Genomic DNA, 27,217 nt, shown 5'->3' with positions numbered 1-27,217 from the left:
GAAGTATAACTTGCTGCATTTTATGCATGTAAACGTACTGGAATGCACCGAAAACGCATGCAATGCAACGCGGTGCAACTCTAAAAAATGCACTCCATGTCGTGCATGTAGAACTGCACACTGAACGTGAGGAGTGCATGAGCTCTAAAGTAGGCTCTTACTGATCAGGGACAAGTATGCAGCCAGTGAAGGGAGATTTCCGTCCCGGATGAGTGATAAACCAGAGGCAGCGAACAGCTCGGGTCACGTGTCGGCACACAGCGCTCCCCTGTGGAATGACAGCTCGGGCGGGAAGGGGTTAAGCCCAATCACAGTCCTCCTTAGCAACTGCAGCAGCAACAGGAGCGGCGCGTGATTGCAGGAGGCGCATGCGCAGCCCAGGGCGGATAGAGAGAGCGGCAATACCGGGGAGGGGAAGATGGCGGACGGTAGCGGCAAACTGAAGGAGCTTCGGGAGCAGATGGGTGAGTGTAGACAGCGGCTATACCGGGGCTTGTGTGTGCGGCCTGTCCATAGGCAGCGGGTAGAGGCGGGGAGCAGGGAGAGTGGCTGTGCAGGGCTGAGGGGAGACGTGGCCTGTCATGGAGGAGAGAGAAGGGGGTCCGGTGTCTGTGAGGTGGCAGCACTCCGCCCCGGCCTGGAAACCTTCCAGCACTTCCTATGGGTAATGAGGAGAGGGGGGGCTGCACAACTCCCCCCAACTTCTGACAATGGAACACTTCAGGAGGGCAGGAAAGGTGGGTGTGGTTAAATTATGATGGATGGTGGGGTGGACAATCTGACACCCTTGGGTGACTCCATTACTACCCTCAACCGTTTCATGAATTAACACCCCTCCCCCCCCCCCCCCCCCCTGTCCTCTGTCCCACATCACCAATTAAAGTGAATGGTGGTGCTCAGCATTCTAGTCCGGGCATGAAGGGGTTAAAGCAGGCGGTGATACAGTCTGAATCTCGTTTGCTTTTCAGAGACAAAAGCAGCCATGAACAACACTTTTTTTTTCACAGTTTTTAGAATTGTATTTCTTTTTATCAGTCCTGTTGTGGGACTTTGCTGAAATATCAGGAGTCTAAACAGACCCCTGATGTCTCACTTTTGTCACAGAAAGAGAACTGAGGACAGCGATTCCCCACTCCTGGTCTCTGCAGTGCTGAGTAGCTTTCTATTCATTCATAAACCGAAGCATAGTAAACACACTTTACTATGCTTGAGTTGTGAGTGAACACAGGAGCAATCGGTACCGATCATTCACTGTGTTCATTCAGGAACAACGGAAAGGGGGCGGTATAACCACCTCAGCTCCTGAAGGTGTCACCCCTGTCATGACCAGGCTCTTTAACACTGTGCGACTTTAAGAGTCGGTCCACATTAGCGTGACTTGTCAGGCGACTTGTCAGCCTGACAAGTCGCGCTCCCTCGCGGTCCATTGACTACTATAGGACCCGTTCTAATAGGAGCGACACACTTAGAAAAAGGGTCCTGTACTACTTCGGGGCGACCTCGGAGCGACTTGCCTAGACTTCCATTATGTGAAGTCCTTGCAAGTCGCTCCGAAGTCGTGGTGCATGGGAATGCACAAGTCGCCCCCGAAGTAGTACAGAGTCGTGTTGTCCCAGTGTGAACCGACTCTAACACTGTGCTACTTTAACTGGTAATTAAATGGTCCTGCAACACTGTACACAAACAAAATCTATAGCTTTTTTTTTTTTTTTTTAACAAATAGAGCTTTTGTTTGGTGGTATTTGATCCCCACTGGGCTTTTTTTAATTATATAAACAAGAAAAGATTGACAATTTTGAACTTTAAAAAACACAATTTTTTACTTTCTGCTATAAAACCTATCCAATAAAAAATCAAATTTCTTCAATAATTTTGAGTAAAATGTATTCTCATATATAAATTTTATTGATTTTTTTTTGAATACTAATGGCGGTGGTCTGTGACTTATAATGGGACTGCAATAGTGCAGCGGTCAATCTGACACTTAAGCCCCGTACACACGTACCGATGGTCGGCTTACAAATGTTCCTCTTTTCTCCCCGGGATGTCGGTGTCTGCTGAAAAGTGCAAAGACAGCACAAGGACAGCACAAGAATTTTGTCCGCCGACTGCAGAAGTGATGTCATGTAATGGTTAACTTTCCCTGTGTTTTCTATTTTCTGAGCATGCCCAGTCTTGCAAATCTGCGGTCTGTCGGCCGAATTGTGTACTGACAGGCGAACAATCGTCCGTTCTGGTGTCGGCATACAAATATTTTCATGTTTGCACGAAAGACTTTTGTCCGCGGATTGTGCGCAGACATCTGTCGGAGGCACCATACTAACACGCGTACAATCGGCAGATCCTTCGTCCACCGACGTTTGTATGCCGACGATCGGTACGTGTGTACGGGCCTTTAGGCTCCATGTACACGGGACGCTGGAAATGGCCGTTTAGGAGCAGTTGGGCGTTTTTTTCGGAAGCCCCTGAACCTATCTACATTTTATCTTATCTGTCCATGTACACCAGGTCGTTTACAGTCATTTGCAGGCAGTTGCGTTCAGGGACTGTTTTTAGAACGCAATTATTTGCGTTCGAACGTGTGTTTCCCGGCGTTTCAGGCGTCCGAACGCGTCTGAACGCGATGACCCGCGTTTAGCGTTCGCGTTTTTCCATTTTAAAGGGGAATAATTTTTTTGACCTCTAGGAACGCTTCTAAACGCAAACGCTGCTAAACGCCCGCTAAACGCGGGTACAAACGCGACCGAACGGACGTTTCAAACGTCCTAAAAATTCCAGCATTCAAAGGGACTTTTAACAACGTCCCGTGTACATGGAGCCTTAATGGAAACTAACTGCCCCTGACTTAAGGCCCGTACACACGTACCGATCGTCGGCATACAAACGTCGGCGGACGAAAGATCTGCCGATTGTACGCGTGTTAGTATGGTGCCTCCGACAGCTGTCTGCGCACAATCCGCGGACAAAAGTCTTTCTTGCAAACATGAAAATTTTTGTCTGCGGACACCAGAACGGACGATTGTTCGCCTGTCAGTACAGAATTCGGCCGACAGACCGCAGATTTGCAAGACTGGGCATGCTCAGAAAATTAAAAACACAGGGAAAGTTAACCATTACATGACATCACTTCTGCAGTCAGCTGAAGTCTGCAGACAAAATTCTTGTGCTGTCCTTGTGCTGTCTTTGCACTTTTCAACAGACACCGACATCCCGGGGAGAAAAGACGAACATTTGTATGCCGACGATCGGTACGTGTGTACGGGGCTTAAAGCAGTGACAATTATACACTGTCACTGTTCTAATGACGCTGGCTGGGAAGCGGTAAACATCTTGGGTTATCAAGGAGTTAAATGTGTGCCTAAATATGTGTAATGTGCTGATTTTTTTTTTTTTCTAAAGATCTCTTGTTTCTTGTCCCTGTTTTTCAGGGGTAAGAAACTGAGAGATTGTTCCCTCTATAAAGAGTGTTGTGTTGATTGATTGTTGACACAGAGCTCTGGGCTGTGATTGCACACAGCTGATCAGCAGGTCCCTGTCATTAAAAAAATTGTCTGGGACCTGCTGACAAACTCCCATTGTGTATAATCTGAGTGGGTGTTGGGGGAGGGGGAGAAGATCATTTGTACTGCAGGCTGGTCCCAGTATAGGGTTTAGCCTGGACCTGCAGGATATCAGTGCAATCTCAGGGCAGTAAGGAGATATGGATCTGATCTTCCAGAAAGATGGCTGTTCTTCCAGCAAATAAGGAATGGTCCAGACTGTCTGCGACACAGGATATGTTCACAGTAAAGACACTGACCTAGGACTTGGGGAGCAAATAATAAACCACACTCCATGGTATATAATGGCCAGGGCCTCTTCATAGGGGTAATGTAGGGGTTCTGGCTGTAGAAATGAATGGAGGACACACCAGTTAGGGACACGGATCATATCATCCCTTTGGGTCCTTTCACACGGGCGGCTGTCAGTTTTTCATCCCATTTTTTTGCGGATGAAAAACGGACATAATGCATGTCAATGGCATTGTGGATGACCATCCTCTGACATCTGATTTGCGTCCTTTCCAATCAGTTCCGTTTTTTGGAACAGAAGAGAACCCTATTCTTCTGTTTGAAAAAACAAAACGGACGCAAAAACAGATGTCAGCGGTGTCATCTCCTGACATCCGCAATCCCATTGACATACATTATCACTGTTTATTATCCTCAAATGGATGGGATGATAAATGGAAATACGGACCGGATGACACAAGTGTCATCAGTGTCTGTAAATTAAAAAAAAAAACGGTCTGCTCCGTGTGAAAGGATCCTTTTTTCCATTTCTTTTAGCAGTTACATTGCAACACCTTTTCAACTTTATAACAAGGGTGTGAAATAAAAATGTATTGGGGGGGGGGGGGGGGCAGGCTGTGAAAAATGTTTCCTGCAGCACTCTGAATCTTCATGATTGTGCTTTGGCTCAGATAGGATATATGTAGTCATTATTTATTAGACCCCATCAGAGTGCTCTGTCATGTCCAGGTCGGGGTTCCTCTGCTTACCTTTCCCTTGTAGCACCACTGCAATTAGCAGAAATCTTTTGCTGGACCCTGCTGGGGAAATTGACATTTCCAGGAGTGTCAGTCTGTGGTCTACAATGAGTAGAAGTCAGCAGGAGTAACCGGGAAGTGATGTGGAGGACGCAGGAGATCCACACGCCTGGAAATGTTGATTTTTGTTTCTTCAAATTTCAGCAGAAGATTTCTACTGAACGGAGCAGTGGCCTAGAAATGTGGACATTGGGAAAGGATTCCTTCTCTTTTTTTTTTTTGTAGGTTCATTTTTTTTTTTGCCTGGAGGTTGGAAGCCATGAAAGTCACCTCAATGCTGCCTGGCAGATGGAAGGTGGAGGTATGTGCTGCCTTCTGGTCATTTCACACCATTCACTTCGCATCCACCATGGGCAGATGTATGTAAGTGGATGGTGCAGCCTTTTACATCTGATTACCTTTGAGTTTGTCTAGGTCCCAAAAAAAAAACCCAGAAAAATTCTGCTTCCTTTTCCATATTTCATAGTTAAATGTGGCGTGTCTGAGAATGTAAATGGATGTGCGTTCGTTTACATCCTCCTTCCCATAGGGTTCCTTGAGGTGAAATGTACTCAAATCCCCTGCAGATCCGAATGGACAGCCTGTGGTAAAAGGGCCTTAGGATGGTAGCCATAATTACTAGTTCTGTGGATTGGTGTCAGCCCTGCATATTTTTCTTTTTCCAGGCTATCTATGCCTTTGTCCACACAATTGCACAGTATAGTGTAACAGCTGAAGTCCTCTGTGGCAAATCAGGATAGCTTATTCATCTTTGCAACACTGCAATGAGAACAGGAGCTTAAAGTGGTAGTAAACCACCAAAAAAAAAAGTAATAAATGGGTACTCTGCAGATTGTTTATATGACTTGCCTGCAAATCGACTTACCTGCAAATCGAGCCCTACAGCACAGTTCCCCCCGTGCCTCCTATTTTTTAACCAGTCTTCCTTCCAGGTTCATGGGCTCTGGCTGTTTAAAGTGATTGTAAAGTCTGTTATTTAAAAAAAAAAACAAAAACATGTTATTCTTCCCTCCTCTGTGCAGTTGGTTTTGCACAGGGCAGCCTGGATCCTCTTCTTCTTGGGTCCCTCGTTGCTGCTCCTGGCCCCTCCCTCCTGTCGATTGCCCCCACAGCAAGCCGTCTGCTATGGGGGCACCCAAGCCGAGCTACAGCTCCGTGTGTCCATTCAGACATGGAGCTGCCATTCGGCCTTGCCCCTCTCTCCCATGATTGGCTAACTGACTTTGACTGCTGTCAGTGGCACCGTGGCTGTGTCCCAGCCAATCAGGAGGAAGAGTCCCCGAAGACCAAGGGACTCCTGGACAAAGAAGGACCTCAGGTAAGTATTAGGGGGTGCTGGGGGGCTGCTACACCCAGAGGGTTTTTTATCTTAATGCAAAGAATGCATTAAGATAAAAAACCTTCTGACTTTACAACTCCTTTAAATGACTGGGGCCGTACTGTAGAGCGTCACTGCGCATGCGTGGGTAATGTCATTGGCTTTTGCCAATGTGAATATTTCCTAAACGGTTTAGGAGATATACATTGTATCTACAGGTAAGCTTGATTGTAAGGTGAAAATAAAACAGACTTTACTACCACTTTAGCTAAAGTTTGTAGAATGGAGTTCTGTTTTTTTCTTGATGAAGAGCCACACTGTAGCCTAAAACAGGGCTAGACAAACCCCGGGCGCCAGGTCGCATTGGCAACTAGAATTAGTGGCCTGGCACCTGGGTTACACTGCCGGAGGGGTCTCCTGCCAGGTGCGGGAGTTTCCTGCCTGCGGGCTGCGTCTCTCTGACACCCACAAGTGCCGCGCCCGCATGGTGGAGACTCCCGCACCTCGTAGGAGACTTGGGATTTCTGGCGAAAGAGCGGTGTCTGTCAGCTGTGACAGAATGGAGCTGATGCTTCCTGTGTAGTTCCAGCTCTGTCCTGTCACAGGCGGAATGACATTAAATGCACTCCGCCTGTGACCAGAGAGCTACAGGAAGCATTGGCTCTGCAGGCTTCCTCCAGCTCCGCTCAGTAATCTCGGCCAGCATTTCCCGCCAGCAGTACCCACCAGCAGTAAGTCACATGTGTTTGGGGTGCAAACATAAATGTAAATATCCCAGCATGTGCAGTGTTTGACTCCTACCAGCATGACAACTTCAAATCACTCAAGTGGTCATGGTGGTTGGAGTGTTCCTTTAATATCTCTCCGAAGAAGAAAACAAGTACACACGGGTCGAATGCCGGGCAACATCAGCCGGTTCAATAAAAAAACTGGCCGCCATTGTAGCCTAGTGTGTATGGCAGCCAGTCCAACGGAAGCCGGCCATTTGACATGCGTGAAAAAAAAAATGGCTCCTAGATTTCAAACGAATTTGCCAAGCCCTGGCCTAAAATGTTTTGCATGTATTGCTTTTGGCTGATTATATTTGTAAAGCTTGGAATTTCATGACCCAAACGTTAGTCAAGCTCTTAATTTTTCTGTCCTGTTGCATTTATCAAATATCTGTCCTAGCTAACTGGTTTGTGGCCTGTGTTAGGCTTGTGGTAGTAATAGTTCTAGCAAAAGATCCACAGCTAGAGAATAGGTTCTCTACCTCACCATTGATGTACATGCACCCCTGCCAGTGTTTAAATGGTTTCTCTCAAACCTCTATCTGTCACTTTTTGCTGGACAGCTTGGTCTATTACAGGCACTTGATAAAATAACAGACCTAATCTTGTCATATGAAAATTCTCAATATATTCAATTGACAAATGTTCGAAAGCACTTCAATATTTCCTTTAACATTCGATTTTGAAATGACAGTAGTTTTCTGAAAGAACCACGTACTCTATTAGAAATTTCAGTTAAACGTTTTCCATTCTGCTTCGGCAAATTTTCTCATCACTATAATCAAAAAGGAATGATGAATTGACCCCATTAATGATTAAAAAATTAAACACAAAATTCTGATCGTATACAATGGGGAAACTAATTTTTTGATCCCCTGCAGATTTTGTAAGTTTGCCCCTTACAAAGAAATGAAGGGTCTATCATTTTTATCATAGGTGTATTTTAATGATAGAGACAGAATATCAACCAAAAATCTAGAAAAACACGATACAAATGTTATAAATTCAGTTGCAGTTGAGTGAGTAAAATAAGTATTTGATCCTCTACCAACCAACAATAATTCTGGCTCCCACAGACTGACTACAGTATGTGCTCATGTGGTACACAGATTAGTCCTGTCAATTTAAGAAGGTGCTCCTAACGACAACTTGTTATGTGTATAAAAAATACCTGTCCACAGAATCTTTCTTCTAGTCAAACCTCACGATCATGGGCAAGACCAAAGAGCTGTCAAAGGAAGTCTCGTACAAGACTGTAGACCTACACAAGGCTGGAATGGGCTACAAGACCATTGGCAAGAAGCTTGGTGAGAAGCAGACAACTGTTGAAGCAATTATTCACAAATTGAAGAAATCCAAAATAAACATCAATCGCCCTCGGTCTGGAGCTCCATGCAAGATTTTGCCTCATGGGGTAAGGATGATTATGAGAAAAGTGAGGGATCAGCTGAGAACTACACAGGAGGAGCTTGTGAATGATCTCTAGGCAGTCGGGACCACAGTCATCAAACACAATACGCTGCCATCAATTGAAATCTTGCAGTGCCCGCAAGGTCCCCCTCCTTAAGAAGGCACCTATACAGGCCAGTCTGAAGTTCTAAATGATTCAGAGAAGGATTGGGAGAAAGTGCTGTAGTCAGATGAGATCAAAATCGAGCTTTTTGGCATTAACTCGACTCGCCATATTTGGTGGAAGAATAATGCTGACTATGATCTTAAGAACACTATTCCTGCAGTCAAGCACGGGGGTGGAAACCTTATTCTTTGGAGCTGTTTCTCTGTTAAAGATACAAGCTGACTTTGCCGCATTGAGGGGCCAATGAATGTAATTTTACAAGGTATTATAAAATCTTGGATGAGAACCTTCTTCCCTCAGCCAGAACACTGAAGATGGGTCATGGATGGGTCTTCCAGCATGACAATGACCCAAAACATACCGCCAAGGCAACAAAGGGGTGGCTCAAGAAGAAGCACATTAAGGTCATGGAGTGGCCTAGCCAGTCTCCAGACCTTAATCCTATAGAAAATTTATGGAGGGAGCTGAAACGTTAAGTTGCCAAGCGACAGCCAAGAAATCTTAAAGAAGATCTGTATAGAAGAGTGGACCGAAATCCCTCCTGAGATGTTTGCAAACCTGGTAACCAACTACAAGAAATGTCTTTGCTTGCCAACAAGGATTTCTCCACCAAGTATAAAGTCCTGTTTTGCGTGGGGAATTAACCACTTCAATACAGGGCACTTTCAACCCTTTCCTGCCCAGGCCAATTTTCAGCTTTTAGCGCTGTTGCATTTTGAATGACAATCGCAACACTGTACCTAAACCAAATTTGTCATTTTTTTCCCCCCACAAATAGAGATTTCTTTTGGTGGTATTTGATCACAGCAAGGCTTATTTTTTATTTTATTTTTTTCCTGCTACACAAAAAAAAAAGACAGACAAGTTTGAAAAAAAAAAAATTTTTGTTATAAAATTTTGTAAATAGATAATTTTTTTTTCCTGCACTGATGGGATGGAACTGATGGGGAGGCACTCATATGCAGCACTGATATGCGGCACTGATAGATGGCAATCATGGGCAGCTCTGATGGGGAGGGCACTGAAAGGGTCCCTGAGCCCTGATTGCCATCCCTGGTGGCCATGGGTGGGTATCCCTGGTGGCTCTAGTGGCACCCCCCCCTTTGGCTCTAGTGGCACCCCTCCAAGAGTCTGCACTGGTAATCAGTGCTCCGATTACCAGCACAGACCCCCCCCCCCGTCAGGAGAGCCGCCGATCGTTCTTGTGAGGCACAAACTGAGGCAAGCCGATCAACGGCACTTCCTATTTACTATGTGACCGGCTGTGATTGGACACAGCTGGTCACATGGTAAAGAGCCTACGTCATTAGGCTCTTTACCGGGATCGGAGATGTGGTAAGTCAGTGACACACAGCAGCACCGAGGACGTGCAGAGCCGTCTATCCTGCTGGACGTCATATGACAGCCAGTTAGGATAGTGCAACCACCTTACCACTGTCAATCTGCTATAGGGCAGACGGCAAATGCTTAAATAGCTATTTTAGTCGTTGAACTGCAACTCAATGTATAACATTTGTATTTTTTTTTTTCTAGATTTTTGGTTAATATTCTGTCTCCATAATTTAAAATTCACCTATGATGATGATAAAAATTTTTTTTCCAAAAGATAAAAATTATAGACCCTGTAAGTAAGTGGGAAAACGTACAAAATCTGCAGGGGATCAAATAATTTCCCTACTGTATGACCAGCTTTACTGGCTGGATCAAGAGGTTAAAAAAAGTCAAAATGCCGGTTCACACTATTGTGATGACAGACATCGCATGTGATTCGGAGCACACTGCTCCTAAAATCACATGCGATGTCTGTGCTGTGCGAATTCAGCCATACAGTTTGTGTGGCTGAATTCGCACCGAAATCGCAGTGAACTCGTACAGGACCCTTTTTTTTTTTTTTTTGGTCCGCAGCAGAATCGGATCGCATGGTAGTTCACACCAGTGCGATCTGATTCCTCTGCGAACTGTCAGATTGCACTGCAATATGCGATCTGATCTGTGGGTGTTGCTAACTTTGAATTGACACCCCCAGCGTATCGCATATGGCAGTGTGAACTGCCTGTGCTGCGGATGCGATGCGGGAACACGCAGTAGATTCGCAGTGTTCCCGCATCGCTATAGTGTGAATCGGCACGAAAGAATAAAACTCCAATGCAGCCACCACATCGAAGGTAAGCTGCAATATAATTTGTTATTAATACCACTTTAAATGTTTTCAAAAGCCTGTGCAAAACTAACCCAAGTATGTACTGTTTGTTCACTATGCATATGGTCTTTAATTCAAATATTTATGTGCTGTGTATGGAAAATAAAAATGTTAAAATCCATTCTGGCAGAATTCACTGCTTGTCTCTTTGGTGGTAATGTTGTTGATTGCAGAATGTCTCTAGAGCTTCCTTCTACTGCTGTGAACTGGAACTCTGCTATTACTGTGACTGGTTTCCTTTCCGTCACCATGATTGTGAGCGGTTCTTAAATGTGACAGTCATTCCATTTCCGGGTATTTTATGAGTTTCCTATAGTGTGCATCTGAAGTTTGAGAGTTTTTTTTTTTCTTTTCTATTTATTTATTTTTTAAAGCTCCAGTCTAGTGAAGTGGGAGAGTTTTTTTAAGCCCTCCTTTTTTTTTATTTTTTTTGAATTTCATTTTTAAAACCTTTGCATGATATTTATTTGTTGGTGAAACTTGAACAGAATTTGTGAGCCAGAAGGGTGTTTGCGCACGTGTGTGTGTGTATGTAGATCTATAATCTCTTCAAAAGCTCTGAAAATCAGAATGTCAATACTTCCAGTGATAATTTTCGGCGCTTTTTGTGCTAAAAAAAACAGCGAGAAATAGGGGGGAATTGACTAAAACGGGAGCGTGCAGCTCTGCATAGAAACCAATCAGCTTCTAGGTTTTATTGATAAAGCCTAATTGAACAAGCTTAATTGGAAGCTGATTGGCTACCATGCACGGCTGCACCAGTTTTAGTAAATCTACACCATTGTGTCCCAAAATATTTTTGCCTTTTTTTTTGCCTTTTCCTGATTTACTAACCCTCAGGCTTGACCATATGTTTACAATTATAAAGTATAGTGTAAGTTTTTCTGACCGTTTCCGCTCTTGTGGGTCACAGGAGTGCACTTACTTTTGCTCTCCTGTGACACCGAGTCGGCTTTTAGCGGGCTAATACCCTTTGTCAGCTGACGTGGCAAAGCCGCTCCAGACTCTGGAAGGTTGCCAACAATATTATAGGGTTCCACCCAGTTGCCTGATTGACAGCTGGCTCCCCGCTCAGCTTGTGACTGAATACTGAACCCAGCTATGCCCGCCACCCTCTCTAGCCTGGTGCTCCAGTGAGTGCTGGAGGAGCAGAGAGTGGTGACCTGATAGTCACTACTCTCCGCTCCGAGCAGCCAGTGTATGAATTGCTTAGCGGTCTTGTGATCAGTGTAGGGTTGCTGCAGCATAGAGGGGAGTATAGATTTTTTTTTTTTGTATATATACCCCAAACTTCTCTTTTAACCCTTAGGCTGGCCATACATGTTCAATTTTCTTGTACAATTTTCTGTTTGAATTACCACAAACTACATAATATTAGGTCAAAGCTAAACACTTCCACTTGTATCCAATTAGGTAGGCCTTTGTACTACATAGCTGAAGGTAAATTTCAAGAAAATTGTATAATGTATGGCCAGCCTAACACTTAAAATGGTTGTATCCTCAAAAATAAAAAACCAAACCCTGCAGGACAAAGGCATAATGAGCTAGTATGCATTGCATACCAGCTCATTATGAAATACTTGCCTTTAGAAAGCAGCCCAGACACCGCTGAGGCAGCCGACATCTTCGCTCAGTGTCTCTTCCGGTTTCGGCGGCTCCGGTGCTGTGAGTGGCTGGAGCCGCGATGACGTCACGCCGGACCTTCAGAGCGCATGCGCCGTTGGTGTCAGCGGCTGCATGCAGGGCAAATATCTCCTAAACCGCGCAGGTTTAGGAGATCTTAATTTTACTAAGGCTTACCGGTAGGTAAACGTTAAAGAGGAGTATATTACCGCTTTTTTTTTTTTCTGTGTCCCTATTGAGGAATTTATCTTCACTTCCTGCCAGGACAGGAAGTGAGGGGAAATATACAATTTGGAAACAGACAAAAATGCAAAAAACTCATTTGTAACAGTGTGTGGAAGGCTAGGACGTCTCGCATTGTTTTTTTTTTTTTCTCAGTTCCACACAGGATAACATTTCCACCTTATGCTCTGCTGAGGCGTTGGGGAAGAGGAGGGGACAGTGCTTCCTCAGCCCGGCCTGCTTCTGGGGAAACCACAGAGACTAGCTAGGGTGGGAGAGGGATCGGCTGCCCAGGGCCCGGATCTGCATGTCCAGGGCGTCAGGCAATGAGAGTCAAGGTGGGTGGGCTGGTGACCTGGTGCCTGGCATTTGTTGAGCCCTGGTATATACATATTTACAGTGGTCCAAGCTGGACCCTTGTAACTATGTATAATCTAGCCATATGTCTAATGCTACTTTTTAATTTTTTTTTTTTTTTTTTAAATGTTCTGATTGGAATCATGTTGTGCCCATCACACCCACTTTGCGTTTTACTGAACCAAGTCAGAGCTGTCATTCAAAGTTTTATAATTCAATATTTACATAGCGCCAGCAGTTTGCTGAGCACTTTACAATATAAAGTGAGACAGTACAGTTACAGTACAATTCAGTACAAGAAGATTAGGAGGGGGAAGGGGGTGTTGCATGTGAGAGCTTACAATCGAATAGAAAATGAATATTGAATAACTGATGGCGATGGACAATACTGTGTTGTCATTGTTTTAGTAAGCGTCTTCCCTCTTGCCTGCTCTTTCTCCTGGAATGTTAGTATTCTGACACTGTCTTCACTGTACAAACAACTGCTGCTATTTGTACTGCAAATGCAGTTGTATATGTAAGAACTGAAGCTAAAATATTTGACTAGTTAGCAATATTATTTTACAAGACTTTTAAGTCTGAGCTGCTCCACTCCATGCTTGTGGATAAATGGTCACTTTTCAATTTCTGTGAGATCTTTGTAGCTGCTGTTAAATTACTTATTTGTATTGTAGGTTCATTTGCTTCAGGATCCAGCATGCAAGCGTCTTGTGTTCCAGCACTGAATTCAGTTTTGGACTGTTGTAAATGGAGCCTAAAGCCATTTTTTTTTTTTTTTTTTTTTACACATACCTGTTGATTTATTATCTTAATAGTTATTTTGTAATTCTTTTCTTTTAATTTAGAGAAGCTGTCACTTGTGTGCTATTTGTGTTTATTTTTTCATGTTGTGTCTTCTATAAGATATTTTATACAAAGTAGTCTCAATTTGTAAATAACAAGTATCTAAGACTCGCAGAGAATGAGGTTTCTGCCCTGAAGAGCTTCATTCCTTTGTATCCTGTTCAAGGCAACAAGGTGATTTGTAATGTGATTCTTTTTGAGCATTTTGCTAACTAGTGCTTACTGTAATTAGAACTGAGCTTAATATTTCATTTGGCTCAAAGGTAACTTACTGGAGAAGTATTGAGACTGTCCATTATGATCAATTTCAGAATGCTAGTTGCCATCCTTCTAGCTTTAGAGTTTTCTATGTCCCTAAACTGTACTGCTGAACAAGTATGCAGCAAGTGCTGTAAGAACCCTATAATCTGTTTTTATGTTAAGCTGTATCAAACATAAAAGCAAACCTTATTATATTGCAGCTTACCAATGCTTAGATGAGGTGAGGTGGCTGCATTCGTTTTCTTCTATTTATGCCTTCTTTGTTTTATTTTCACCTGGTAATCTGGCTAGTAAGTCCCCGTTCACACTGAGGCGACCTGTGAGGCGACCTGGTCGCCTCACAGGTCGCCATAGGTCGCCTTCCATAGGGAAGCTGCGGACCTGTTCTAATAGGAGCGACACAAGTCGCTCCGACTTGGAAAAAGGGTCCGGAGCTTCTTTGGGGCGACCCGGAGCGACCGTCATAGACTTCAATGTTATGAAGTCCGTGCCGGCCGCTCCGAGGTCGCGGCGCGCTGCTCGCACCGCGACCTCGGTCGCCCCGGGAAGTAGCGTCGCTTGTATGTGAACGGGGGCCTGTCTTTTTTTTTTTTTTTTTTTTTTTTTTTTTTTTTTTTGATCAAGCTGTCCTTCAAATGTACCGTGCCTTGAAAAAATATTCATACCCTTTGTTTTTTTGGGGGGGATTTTATGTGATAGACCAACACAAAGTGGCACATAATTGTGAAGTGGAAGGAAAATGATAAATAGTTTTTTTGAATTTTTTTTTTTTTTTTACAAATATCTGAAAAGTGTGGTGTGCATTTGTATTCAGCCCCCTTTACTCCGATGCCCCTAACTAAAATCTAGTGGAACCAATTGTCTTCAGCAGTCACCTAATTAGTGAATAGAGTCCACCTGTGTATAATTTAATCTCAGTATAAATACAGCTGTTCTGTGAAGCCCTCAGAGGTTTGTTAGAGAATCTTAGTGAGCAAACGGAGGCCAAGGAACACACCAGACTGGTCAAGGATAAAGTTGTGGAGAGGTTCCCCAAGCTTTGAACATCTCACGGAGCACTGTTCAATCCATCATCCGAAAATAGAGTTTGGCACAACTGCAACCTTACCAAGACATGGCCGTCCACCTAAAGTGACATGCCGGGCAAGAAGAGCATTAATCAGAGAATCAGCCCTTGGTAACTCTGAAGGAGCTTCAGAGATCCACAGCCCAGGTGGGAGAATCTGTCCACAGAACAACTATTAGGCTGGGTTCACACTATTGCAAATTAGATGCAGGTTTCCCTGCATCCAATTCGCATGACAGGAGATTGTGACTGGCTTTCTATGGAGCTTCACGCTCCGGAGCGAATTGCGCAGGAGTCCTGTGCGTCGTCTTGTCCCTTTTTTAGGTCCGAATTCAGCCACAAATTTGGACAGAAATCGGACCTGAAATGGTGAACAGGGATGCACCGGACCCCTGCTGTGAGCTGCTCCGTGTTGCAGTGTGAAACCAGCCTTAGGTATGCACTCATCAAATCTGGCCTTTATGAAAGCGTGGCAAGACATAGCCCCACCGAGCGGGGGCTGGCCTGCGAGTTAAATTCCTTGTGAGGTCGCATACGACCGGGTCTCGGCCTGAGTCGCAGCTTTCCTTCTGGGCCGACAGCCCCCCCCTCCATATAGATGGAAGAGGGGTTCTGTCTGGAGCGGTGCCCACCTGGTTCCTGGTATGGTAAGTATTTTTCCCCTTTCTCCCCCTGGAGGGTTTTGGGGTGGACATGGACCCCTCCTTGGGAAGGTCAGATCCCCCAGGTTCCTTTCCTTCCTGCAGGAACCCCCGCCAAGTCCCTCACCTGCCACCCCCCCCTCCCCTCCACATATGTTGGGGCTGTTTGGGTAGTCTGGCCACTATTCCTGGGGTGGTCCAGGGTGCTTACTAGCGATGGGGACCGGGAGGTGCTCCGCCGGTGACCGGACGATTGACTGTGGGGGGGGGGATCCTTCCTGGATCTGTCCCTGAGGCCTTGTCTCCCTCCTGAATCCCTGTATGCCTTGTGTTACTGTGCAGAGCCTCTGTGTTCCTATACACGGCAGCCATGTTTGTGTAGTCCGACGACCATTTTCTTGTTGTTTGCCATTGGAAATGGCAGAGGCCATGACAGTGGAGCCCTGTGGATGGCGATTTCGGCAGTGGGAGCCCCTCCTCATCCCCTGGTGCTGATTCCTGGTTAATTTTACTTCCTGATCACTGCATGTGTAGTTCATTATTCTGGTGGCTGCAGGCGCTTGTTTCTGCGGGTGATGAGTCTGGTGGGATCCTCTCTGCTGAGAATTGCTTGGTGCCTTGTGCCTGGCGACTGGGTGGTGCTGCCAGCGTGGTGGGGGTTGTCCCTTTTGTGGGGTCCCCCTGGTCTCATGGAGTCTTTTTGGAGCACATTTCCCCACCTGATCCCCTCTCTGAGGCTGCGGGTCCCAACCATCCATCCATGCACTGATGGCGGTTCTGGAGTCCCTTGTGTCAAGGGTGGAGGTGGCTTTCGGGGGACAGGCTAGAAAAAAGCTCCCCCCGCTTTCCCCTGCCTCATCTGTCTCATTAGATCCTGAATCTGATTTGGCCACCGCGGATGTGTCAACCTGCTGGGTCTGTAACCACGTGCCTGGAATCCTCTGATAGTGAGGATGATTCCTCCACGTCTGTGACCGTGCACGAAAAGGCGCTGATAGATGCACTGATTGTATCTGTGCATGAGACTCTAAAGATGGAGGACGCAACTGAAGCTGCGACGGAGGCGCAGGTAACCTTTGGCACACCCAAGCCATCCAGAGCGGCAAAGGTGTTTCCTTTCCCCGCTTATTTTGACAGAATTGTTGCAAAAGAGTGGGTACGACCAAAGCGCTTTACTAGGAGTTACCCCTATAAGGAGTCCCTTCTTAAGAAATGGACTGTGCCACCGGTGGTGGACCCTCTGGTTTTCAGATTGAACAAGGCATACATGATCCCGGTTGAAGAGTCCCCGGCCTTTAGGGATCCAGCTGACTGGAAGGCAGAGGCTTTGGCCCACAATTTGTACACTCTGGCTGGTTTGGCTATGAGGCTGCTATTCACCATTGCCCTAGTGTCGCAAACTCTGACCGAGTGGGCTAAGCTCTTACGCTGTGACCTCGAGGGGGAACAGCTCCCCCTAGCCTTTGCCGAGCTGGCGGACCAGCTGATTAAGGGGCTGCAGTTTCTGTGATGCCTCTTTGGATGCGGCTCCCCTGATGGCCTATCTCTCTCTGTTTTGGCAGTGGTCTGCGGATCAGACTTCAGAAAAGGCCTTGACTGATCTTCCTTTCCAACCCTAGATTAGATCATTAAAGGTCTCACAGGGGGGGGGGGGGAGTGTACTTTTTTTTTTTTGTGCAGGCTACTAAGGGCAAAGCACTTTGTTATAGACGTGGGCCTTCCTTCTCAGCTCATAAGACATTTTTTCGTCCCTCAGGGCCAACTGGCAAGGACTCAAAGCCTTTGAGGGCCTCTTCAGGGGGATCCAAACGAACCTGGTCTGGCAAGCCAAGATCGGGCTTCTCCAGACCTGTGGATAAGGCTCCTTCAACAAGTAGGTGCACCCTCACCCATATCGGGGGGAGGTCTTTGCTTGTTTCCAGGCTCATCGACTTCCCTGGTGCAGGACAGGTGGGTCTACGAAGTTATGTAGGTCCAGATACAAGAGAGAGTTTCATTCTTGTCCCCAGGCAAGGTTTTTTCCCAAACCACTTACAGGGCCTGTTTGGAGTGGTACAATACTTGTTCCTTCAATTGACCCGGTTCCGACTTCGGAGCATTTTCAAGGTTTTTACTCAAACCTGTTCAGTCCCCAGGAAGGAAGGCAAAGTGCGTCCAATCCTGGACCTCAAGAGGCTCAACTGCTTTGCGCGGGTACAGAAGTTCAGAATGGAATCCATTTGAACGGTGTAGGCATCCCTGCGTCAAGGAGATTTCCTCGCCTCCATCAATATCAAAGGTGCCTGCCTTCACATTCCAATATGTGCCAGTCACCAGCGTTTTCTCCGCTTTGGATCACACCTGATTTACTGACAGCCTATGTCATTTCTTGAGGCCCTGAAATGTCAGGACAGTACAAATGCCCCCCCCCCCCAAATTATTCTTTTTGGAAAGTAGGCATTTAGTAAGAGGCATGGTGAGTTTTTTTGAAGTTGTAGTTTTTTTCCCACAATTCTTGGGAAAATAGACTTTTTTTTTTTTACACAAAATTGTCTAAGTTATTTCTCGCACAGCATATGCATACTTCCAATGACATCCCAAAATAAATTTTGCCACTCCTCCTTAGCTTAGTGATACCACATGTGAGACTTTTACAGCCTAGCCACATAGTGGCCCAACATGCAAGGAGCACTGTCGGGTGTTCTTGGAGCATAAATTACACACCTAATTTCCTGATGACCTATCACACTTTTGAAGGCCCTGGAGCACAAGGACAGTGGAATTACCCACAAAATGATCCCATTATGGAAAGCAAACACCCCAACGTATCTTTTAAGAGGCATAATGAGTCTTTTGAAAATTTTTTTTCCAGAAGTGTTTGAAAAATGTGGAAAGAAAATGAAAACTTAAAGATTTTTTTTAATTTTTTATATATATAAATATATATAAAAAAATACACCCCAAAATACTCTGCTACTCCTGATTTTGGCGATACCATGTGTGATACTGTTACACAGCCTTGGCCACATAGAGGTCCAACATCCAAGTATCGCCTCCAGGCATTCTAGGAACATAAAATACATATCTAATTTCCTGACAACCTATCACACTTTTGAAGGCCCTGGAGTACCAGGAGAATGGAAAACGCCCACAAAATAACCCCATTTTGGAAAGCAAACGCCCCAACGTATATTCTATGAGGCATGGGCTGGAGACAGGGACTCGGTTACTCTGATGGGCTGGTGACAGGTTCTCTTTATTACTGGGGGGGACTCCACGCTGATGAGGAGTCATCGGTTGTTAGGACGCCAGCAGGTGCTGACTCCTTACAACAGATGCAGGAATGGACCCTTTTGTCCTTTGTCATCTGTTCAGGCCTGCTTTTTAAACGTAAAAAAAAAAAAAAAAAAAAAAAGGGCTTTCTTCCGTTTCAAAAAAACGGATGTTAAACGAAGGCGGATGTTAATGGATGATCATCTGCTTGCCCATGTGTGTTTCCGATTTTCATCCTTTTAAATGGATGGATGAAAAACGAACAAACGAAACGCACGTGTGAAAGGGGGTCTTAAGGTGTGTTTGGCTCGACTTCTCCGTCTGATGCCCTAAAAGACTTGATATCACCTACTGGTAATTCAGAGACTACACCGCTATAATACTGCCACAGCTTGGTCTGAAAGATTTGCTCAAGCTCTCTTCTTTCCTTTTCAAGGCCTTTTTGGGTAATTCCCTTTCCTTTTTTTCCTTTTTATTCTTTTTACTCCTTTTTCCTTTCCTTTTTTATGCTATCTTGCACATTAAAACTTTAATATACACTCGACATGTGATTGTACTTATATGAAAGATACCTACCCGCAATCGTATGACACATGCAATATCGTTGTAATCCTTGACCATTTTATTTTTTATTTTTTTACTAGTTGACGTTTGATGGGAGGGTGCCCCTCTATTTTTTTTACTTTGTTGTAAACAATAAAGATATACAGTCAGGTCCATAAAGGGACATCGACACAATTCTAATCTTTTTGGCTCTATACACCACCACAATGGATTTGAAATGAAACAAACAAGATGTGCTTTAACTGCAGACTTTCAGCTTTAATTTGAGGGTGTTTGTTTATATCCAAATCAATGGAACGGTGTAGGAATTACAACAGTTTGTATATGTGCCTCCCACTTTTTAAGGGACCAAAAGTAATGGGACAGATTAACAATCATAAATCAAACTTTCACTTTTTAATACTTGGTTGCAAATCCTTTGCAAGTCAATTACAGCCTGAAGTTGGGTTTCATCCCTGGTGATGCGCTGCCAGTTAAACGGCTTCTTTTATTTTCATAAATTGCTGCCACTTCACTAAAAACACACTCACTTGGTAGGGGGGTAGGAGGAGCAGAAATTATCTTCTAGCATGAGAAGCAAGTCTTTTGTAGCGTGCCTCATTTTCTTTCCACCACCGAAGAGGATCACTTCTTCTGTCAATTACTGGTTCCTTCAAATAGAGATGAAGTTCATCATCCAGGCTCATTATTGCCATGAATCCTCTGCATGAGGCCCAAATAAAACGCTGAACATTGCATCTATTTGACCACTATTAATTTTCTCTTCTGTCCGTTTTCTTTTGGGACATTTTTCTCCGGCATCCTGCTCTTCCACATCAGAAACCTTCTCTTCTTGTCCTTGACTTTTTTCTTTTCATCGGGAGGAAGCTACTGCACCTTGTGTTGACTATCTTCTGTCAGCCATTGCTTTGCCTTGGCCAATACATCATCAGAAGAGAAAGGATGGTTCTTGTATCGAGGATCCAAAAGACATGCAAGCACAACTGTTTTATTCTCAAACCTTTTGGCGAGGCTGTCCCTCATGGCCTGCCTACACGCTTTGATGCCACATTTGTTGGGTCCTTCATTCTGTTGAAGAAGCAGCTTCAGGACTCTCACACATGGGATCACAGAGGAAACAGATGAGTCTTAATGACTCACCTCCAGTGTCACTTCCTCAATGGGTACGAGCGTCTCTCTAATGTTGGCTACTATGTCCCACTGATCTGCAGTAGGACAAGAATGTCCTCCAAGTCCATATTTACCAGAATATATAGTAGGGGGTCGCTTCTGCTCCAGCATCCTTTGTAACATGTGTAGCCTTGAGTTCCATCGTGTTGAACAGCCTGTATCAGGTTGTTTTTGGGTAGGCCAAGGTCTTCCTGAATGCACCTCAGTCGCTGCTTGGCAAGAACAGAATGGTGGAAATGGCCTGCCCACTTCAGCATGGTAATCATGTCCAGCAAAGCTTTCTGGTTTGACAGACCATCATTTACCACCAGTTGGAGGGTGTGTGCCATGCAACTGAGGTCTGACACTTCAGCAAGTCTCATACCTTTTTAACCATGTTCGCACCACTGTCTTGCAGCACAAGCATCACTCGATCTTTGGTGATTCCCCATTCTTCTAGCATGCCTAGAAACATTTCTTTAACCACTTAAGCCCCAGCCCTATTTCGGACACTTGTTGTTCACAAGTTAAAATCAGTATTTTTTCCTAGAAAACTACTTAGAACCCGCAAACATTATATATATTATTTTAGCAAAGACTCTGGAGAATCAAATGGCAGTCATTGCAATATTTTTTTTGTCACGTGGTATTTGCGCAGCGGTCTTTAAAACGCCCTTTTTTTGGGAAAAATTTAGAAAAATCACATTTCACTGCATTTAAAAAATACTAAACAGTAAAGTTAGCCCATTTTTTTTTTTTTTTGTATATTGTGAAAGATGTCACGGCATCACGCCGAGTAAATAGATACCCAACATGTTATGGTTTAAAATTGCGCGCACCCGTGGAATGGCGACAAACTACAGTCAACAGAAATCTCAATAGGCGACGCTTTAAATTTTTATAACGGTTACCAGTTTAGAGTTAGAGCGTAGCTCTTTTTTTTTTTTTTTTAATTATTGCTCACGCTCTGGCGATCGCGGCGATACCTCACATGTGTGGTTTGAACAGCGATTTCATTCGACTTCCATATACGGTTTTTTTTTTTTGTACGCGAGCTAACGGTGACGGCGGCTAAAATTTTTTTATTTTATTTTTTTGTAACTTTTTATTAGACGCCGCCTCCGGGTTACATCATCGGAGACCCGATCTAAGCAGTTTCCGGCTTTTATCGGGACTCTATCCAGCCGGCGGACGTGCCGGCTGGGTGCTCGGGTCTCCCGGTGGGACGGGAGGCCCGTTGAAAGTTACGGATGGCAGCGGGAGGGGGCGTCCCATCCCGCTCACCCGGGTAATGATCGAGCGGCTCCCGAGCTGCATCGGTCGTTACCGATGGAAAGCCGACCGTTGGCTCTATACCACGGTACCGGGATGATGCCTCTAGCTAGAGGTATCATCCCAGTATAACCCCGCAAAGTCTGCCGACGTGTATATATACGTCAGTTTGCGGTAAGTGTTTAATATGCTCCCCAGTGTGAGATTCTTGCATGACTTTTGTATTCAACACCAAATGCCTTCTTGTCCATCCGCTGTCAATGAAGTGGAATGTAAGACTCATTAGTGATTCTGTTTGTCCTGGCCAGCAGTCCGTCGTGAATAAGTACGTTGCCAGCATTCTCTGGTTGCAGCGTAGTCTTTACTTTGTCAACAACCTTTTGGTGAATCTTTTGCAGCATTTTGGTTCGATAATACTTCTCACTGTTCATTGTGTACTTTGGCTCAACTATGGACATCAACCGCTTAAATCCAGAGTCGGACACTATTGTAAATGGCTGGTTATCAGTCACCATCATCTCTGTGATTACTCTGTCCAGCAGTTGGGATCTTCCATCTGATTTTAGCCACCTGTTTTTTTTCTGAAACATATCTTTTATTGTTACCTGGGATATTCACCTTGTGATACATTTTGTTTTTTCTGCGCTGCATTATACGATTCAACATGATGAACTCTTAGATGGGCCCAAAGATTAGACGTATTTTTGGTTTTTGCAGTTATTGATCCCATGCTCACATTGTTTTTGGAAGTGTTGCACAGTGCTGCTTATTTTCCTGGAGATGGAGAAGAGAAATAGTCCCAGACCACAATTTTTATTTTTCTATCTCCATCCATCTTCATTGAAACAAGAGAGTCAGACACTAATATAGGCTTAAACAAAATGGCTGGCTGGCACCCTGTGGTGGGTGGCTGGCTAGCACCCTGTGATAGGTTTGCACCCTGGCTGGCAGTGGCACCGCTTTGATGGCTGGCTGGCGCCCTTTCATGGCTGACTGGCACCGGGGTGGGTGGCACCCTTTGGTTGCTGGCTGGCAGTGAAACCCTGTGGTGGCTGGCTGGCACTGCTTTGATGGCTGGCTGGCAGGCACCCTTTCATGGCTGGCTGGCTGCACCGGGTGGGTGGGTGGCTGTGTCAACCTTTGGTGGCTGGCTGGCAACCTTTGGTGGGCGGGTGGCTGGCTGGCAACCTTTTGGTGGGCGGGTGGCTGGCTGGCAACCTTTTGGTGGGCGGCTGGCTGGTTGGCAACCTTTGGTGGCTGGCACGTACAGGCCCAGGGCCTGTGGCTGGTACACAGTGGGTGTGTGGGACTGGGTGGCTGGCTGGCACCGGGCAGCTGTGGGTGGTTAAAAGTTAAGTATTTGCAGCTGCAGAGGGAACCAGTTCAGTGAACCTGCATGGTACCCTATCCTTTTCTCTGTTTATGTATTTTGTTGGACAAATTGTAATGATCAAATCTTACCATGCCTTTTAAAGCAGAATTAAGCCCATCAATGAAACCGTTTCCTAAAGCGCTATATTCAAGACATGCATTCACATTTGCTTGTACTTGTAGTACTACCCCCACAAGAACTGCTGGTTGTATCTGGTCCTCTGCTCTTAACTCGACTCTGATAAAGTCCTCAGCCACACTGACGCCTCAGGTCGTACCACTTTAGCAGACGTGGGGGAGCAATTTCTCAATACCTTTTTTAGGATCACTTTTAAATTAGAATCAAGGCTTTATAGCAGCCAACAGAATGCTTTGGCAATTGAATATTAGATAATTTAGGGTATATTTATAAAACGATATACTGAGTTTTTTTTTTTTTGTTTTTTTAAGGTACTGAACTAAGCTTTAAGCTTTAATCCAATCAGCATAAACTAAAGCTCTCCCCACTAAGTGAGCAGCAACAAGCAACCAGAAATCAGTATCCACGCAGCTCAGGGACCAGGTTGCCTGTGGGGGCCTACAGTGCTCGTTTTTGTCTAGGGCATTTCGGAGTGGAGAGAGATACTTGCCTAACCATAAGCACAACATTTTGGCTCCTGTCACACAGGAACAGACATCCGTTGGAGCTTTTTAGCTGTCCATTCTCGGCTGTGCTAGGGGGCAGTGTGGTGCATGATTCAGCTATTCACAGGGCTCTTTTTTTACATTTTTTTTTTTTTTTTTTTTTTTAAACAAGGGTAAGGGGCCCAGATCTAATAGGTGGATGTTGCTTTTTACTGTTAAGTTTGCTTTATTAGCTCATTCAGCACAGGAAAAAGCTTGCATTAACACATACAATGCACGTTAAATGATACTCCCAAGTATAACTGTATAAGAGAAGCGTGAATACTAGGCCATTGGTTGCCTTACTTCATATGTCGCGCTCTCATATACTGTACAATAACTGCACCACTTTGCAGTTATGGAGCAATTATATTTATACCTCTAAATTGCTCTGGAGTGCCAAGAACTTGCTGTGCTGTTATAAAGTCACCAGGCCTGTATTGGTCTCAGCCAGAGGAATATTAAAGTGTAAAGTCCTTTTTCTCAAGTCGTCTTCCAGGACAGTCCATGAGACCTAGGGCTCCTCCTACCAGGACAGGAAACGCATTAAACCCAATCAATAAAAGGCGTTCAAATGTGAAGTAATCTGTTATTACAGGATTACCTATACGCTTGCTGGATAAATAATAAAGAAAAACAGTCCTAACACTGTTAAAAATATTCAAAATTATTAAAGTGCATAAAAAGGGTAAAAAAAAAAAACCCTGATCTATTTTAAGTGGTATATTAAGAGATACACTTTAAAATATAAATTCATATAAATACAAAAATTGTTATAAATTATAAACGGAAGAATACAAGTTCATAGACGGTGCATGAGGTATGTAGATATTCTCACAAAATTTCCATAAAGTTCATGTGCAAAAATTATAATGTGACTTCTTAGTGATGAGAGTTCAAAATAAAGTGCACAGTGAAAAGTGCTTGGTGCTCCGTAATGGGTTTTCCACTCTATCCCTGGTGTCACTCCTTGTGCTCCACTGTGACAAATAGAAGAATTTCACACTCACCAGATCACTTGGGTCCTATGTGCCTTACGACACTAAGACCATACGGGCTTTGGTGACCCCCAGGGCCGGTATACGTTCCCTCCAGATGGATACCTTCTCCTATAGCAACGCTTCTCCTGCCATCCACCGACCAAGGATGTATACAAAAGAAGGGGAAGGTCCAGATAGTGCAGTAACATTTTTCAACAGGTAATTTTATTGACACAATATCCAAATAAGCCATTACAGGGTCCAAATACAAATAAAAACGGATAAACGGCCGTCACATATGCGAGCTACGGTGTGGAGAGCGGCACTTCCGGCTTGCATTCCACCCAGCTCATGTGACGTCATGACGTGCGTTTCGTCATTGGCTAGACGTCTTCAGAGGTGGAGTCACACGTCCTACAAAGCCTTTATATACCGAAGTCACCGCTCTTCACTCCGCCCCACACTCTGCAGCCAGAAGTTAGTACACGATCGTGTCCCCACCACATTATTGGACACAGCCGAGGCCATAACTTCCGCCATACTTTGCAAGTTACTATGCATTGTAACAAAATTCCATCCAAATTATATACATATATCAACCTTTATGTATCATACTGGCAATCAAATACAATATATGGGTATTTTAAAGGATGTATTTTTTAATCTAATAAATAAATGAAGGCTGCTATTCATTATACCCAATGTTAAACATATGACAATAGTTATTGCTAATACATATGTAAAAGTTAAATAGAGATTAAAAGATTAAAATTATATTCATAATTATAAGTAATATGTTAATAGTCTACATAAATATTAATAAATTATTAAATAGAAATATTCCTAATTTTAATAGCTTATATATGGATGCTGGTCATATTTTATATGTGGACATATATTAATACCAATTATTTCAGCTTGGGGGGGCTCCAGGGTCCCATACTCCAAATTGAGCGTGCGTGAGCCCTATAACTTTGAGGCAGATTTATATCTCCCTAAATGGGTGATGTATAGGTAAATAAAATTTTATTTTATTAAAAATATAAATTAAATGGATGATATTAAAATTTTGCTAGGGGTTGGAAATAAAACAGTTAATGTCCATGTCAATGTTCATACCCCTAGGTTGTAAAGTGGACAATTCATAAATCCATCTGGATTCGTTTTGGGACACTGCTATTTTCATGTTCTTTCCCCTCCAATTTGGTTCAATCTTGTCTATACCACAGAAATATAGGAGTGTGGGGTCCCTAATGTGTGCTGTTCTAAAATGATTAGATACATTGTGGTTCTTGAATCCCCTTTTTTATATTAGTAATGTGTTTCCCTATACGTACCCTTAATTCTCTGGTAGTGCGGCCTACATATTGTAGCCCACACGGGCAAGTAAGTAGGTACGTTACATGTGTACTTTTACATGTAATCAGCTTTTTGATTTTATATACCCTTTTGGTTACATTAGATTGGAATTCCAGTGTCTTTCCTTTTCTTGATCTTACTGTTTTACATGATTTGCATCTTCCGCAGGTAAAGAAGCCTTTTTGGTCCAAAAATGTTATGAGCCGTTTCGGGGGGTCTGGTACATTTTTTAAAAATTTTTACAACAACCTAGGGGTATGAACATTGACATTAACTGTGTCCAATAATGTGGTGGGGACACGATCGTGTACTAACTTCCGGCTGCAGAGTGTGGGGCGGAGTGAAGAGCGGTGACTTCGGTATATAAAGGCTTTGTAGGACGTGTGACTCCACCTCTGAAGACGTCTAGCCAATGATGAAACACGTTGGTGGAACGCACGTCATGACGTTTCATGAGCTGGGTGGAACGCAAGCCGGAAGTGCCGCTCTCCACACCGTAGCTCGCATATGTGATGGCGGTTTATCCGTTTTTACTCGTTTTTATTTGTATTTGGACCCTGTAATGGCTTATTTGGATATTGTGCAATAAAATTACATGTTGAAAAATGTTACTGCACTATCTGGACCTTCCCCTTCTTTTTGTATACATCCTTGGTCGGAGGTGGATGACAGGAGGAGCGTTGCTATAGGAGAAGGTATCCATCTGGAGGGAACGTATCCCGGCCCTGGGGGTCACCAAAGCCCGTATGGTCTTAGTGGCGTAAGGCACATAGGACCCAAGTGATCTGGTGAGTGTGAAATTCTTCTATTTGTCACAGTGGAGCACAAGGAGTGACACCAGGGATAGAGTGGAAAACCCATTACGGAGCACCAAGCACTTTTCACTGTGCACTTTATTTTGAACTCTCATTACTAAGAAGTCACATAATTTTTGCACATGAACTTTATGGAAATTTTGTGAGAATATCTACCTCATGCACCGTCTATGAACTTGTATTCTTCCGTTTTATAATTTATAACAATTTTTGTATTTATATGAATTTATATTTTAAAGTGTATCATCTCTTAATATACCACTTAAAAAAGATCATGGGGGTTTTTTACACTTTTTATGCACTTTAATAATTTTGAATATTTTTAAC

The 27,217-nt window shown here is 44.2% G+C and overlaps 1 protein-coding gene across 1 annotated transcript in view; it reads left to right on the top strand.

The window, feature by feature from the left end:
• Positions 1 to 368: 368 nt before the first annotated feature.
• The window catches only part of MAP7D3 (MAP7 domain containing 3), a gene marked incomplete at both ends in the record, with an annotated part of 267,062 nt that continues 240,213 nt past the window's right edge, over positions 369 to 27,217 (top strand). Inside the window, 2 exon segments of the mRNA XM_082264163.1 lie at positions 369 to 405; positions 408 to 464. Of these exon segments, the coding sequence (XP_082120289.1) occupies positions 369 to 405; positions 408 to 464 (94 nt within the window).

Source organism: Pelophylax lessonae (genome assembly GCF_965119305.1).
Source record: "Pelophylax lessonae genome assembly, chromosome: 7".
Classification (NCBI taxonomy): Eukaryota; Metazoa; Chordata; class Amphibia; order Anura; family Ranidae; genus Pelophylax; species Pelophylax lessonae.
Note: the sequence above shows the minus strand (reverse complement) of the source record. Positions and strands in the feature narration are given on the sequence as shown.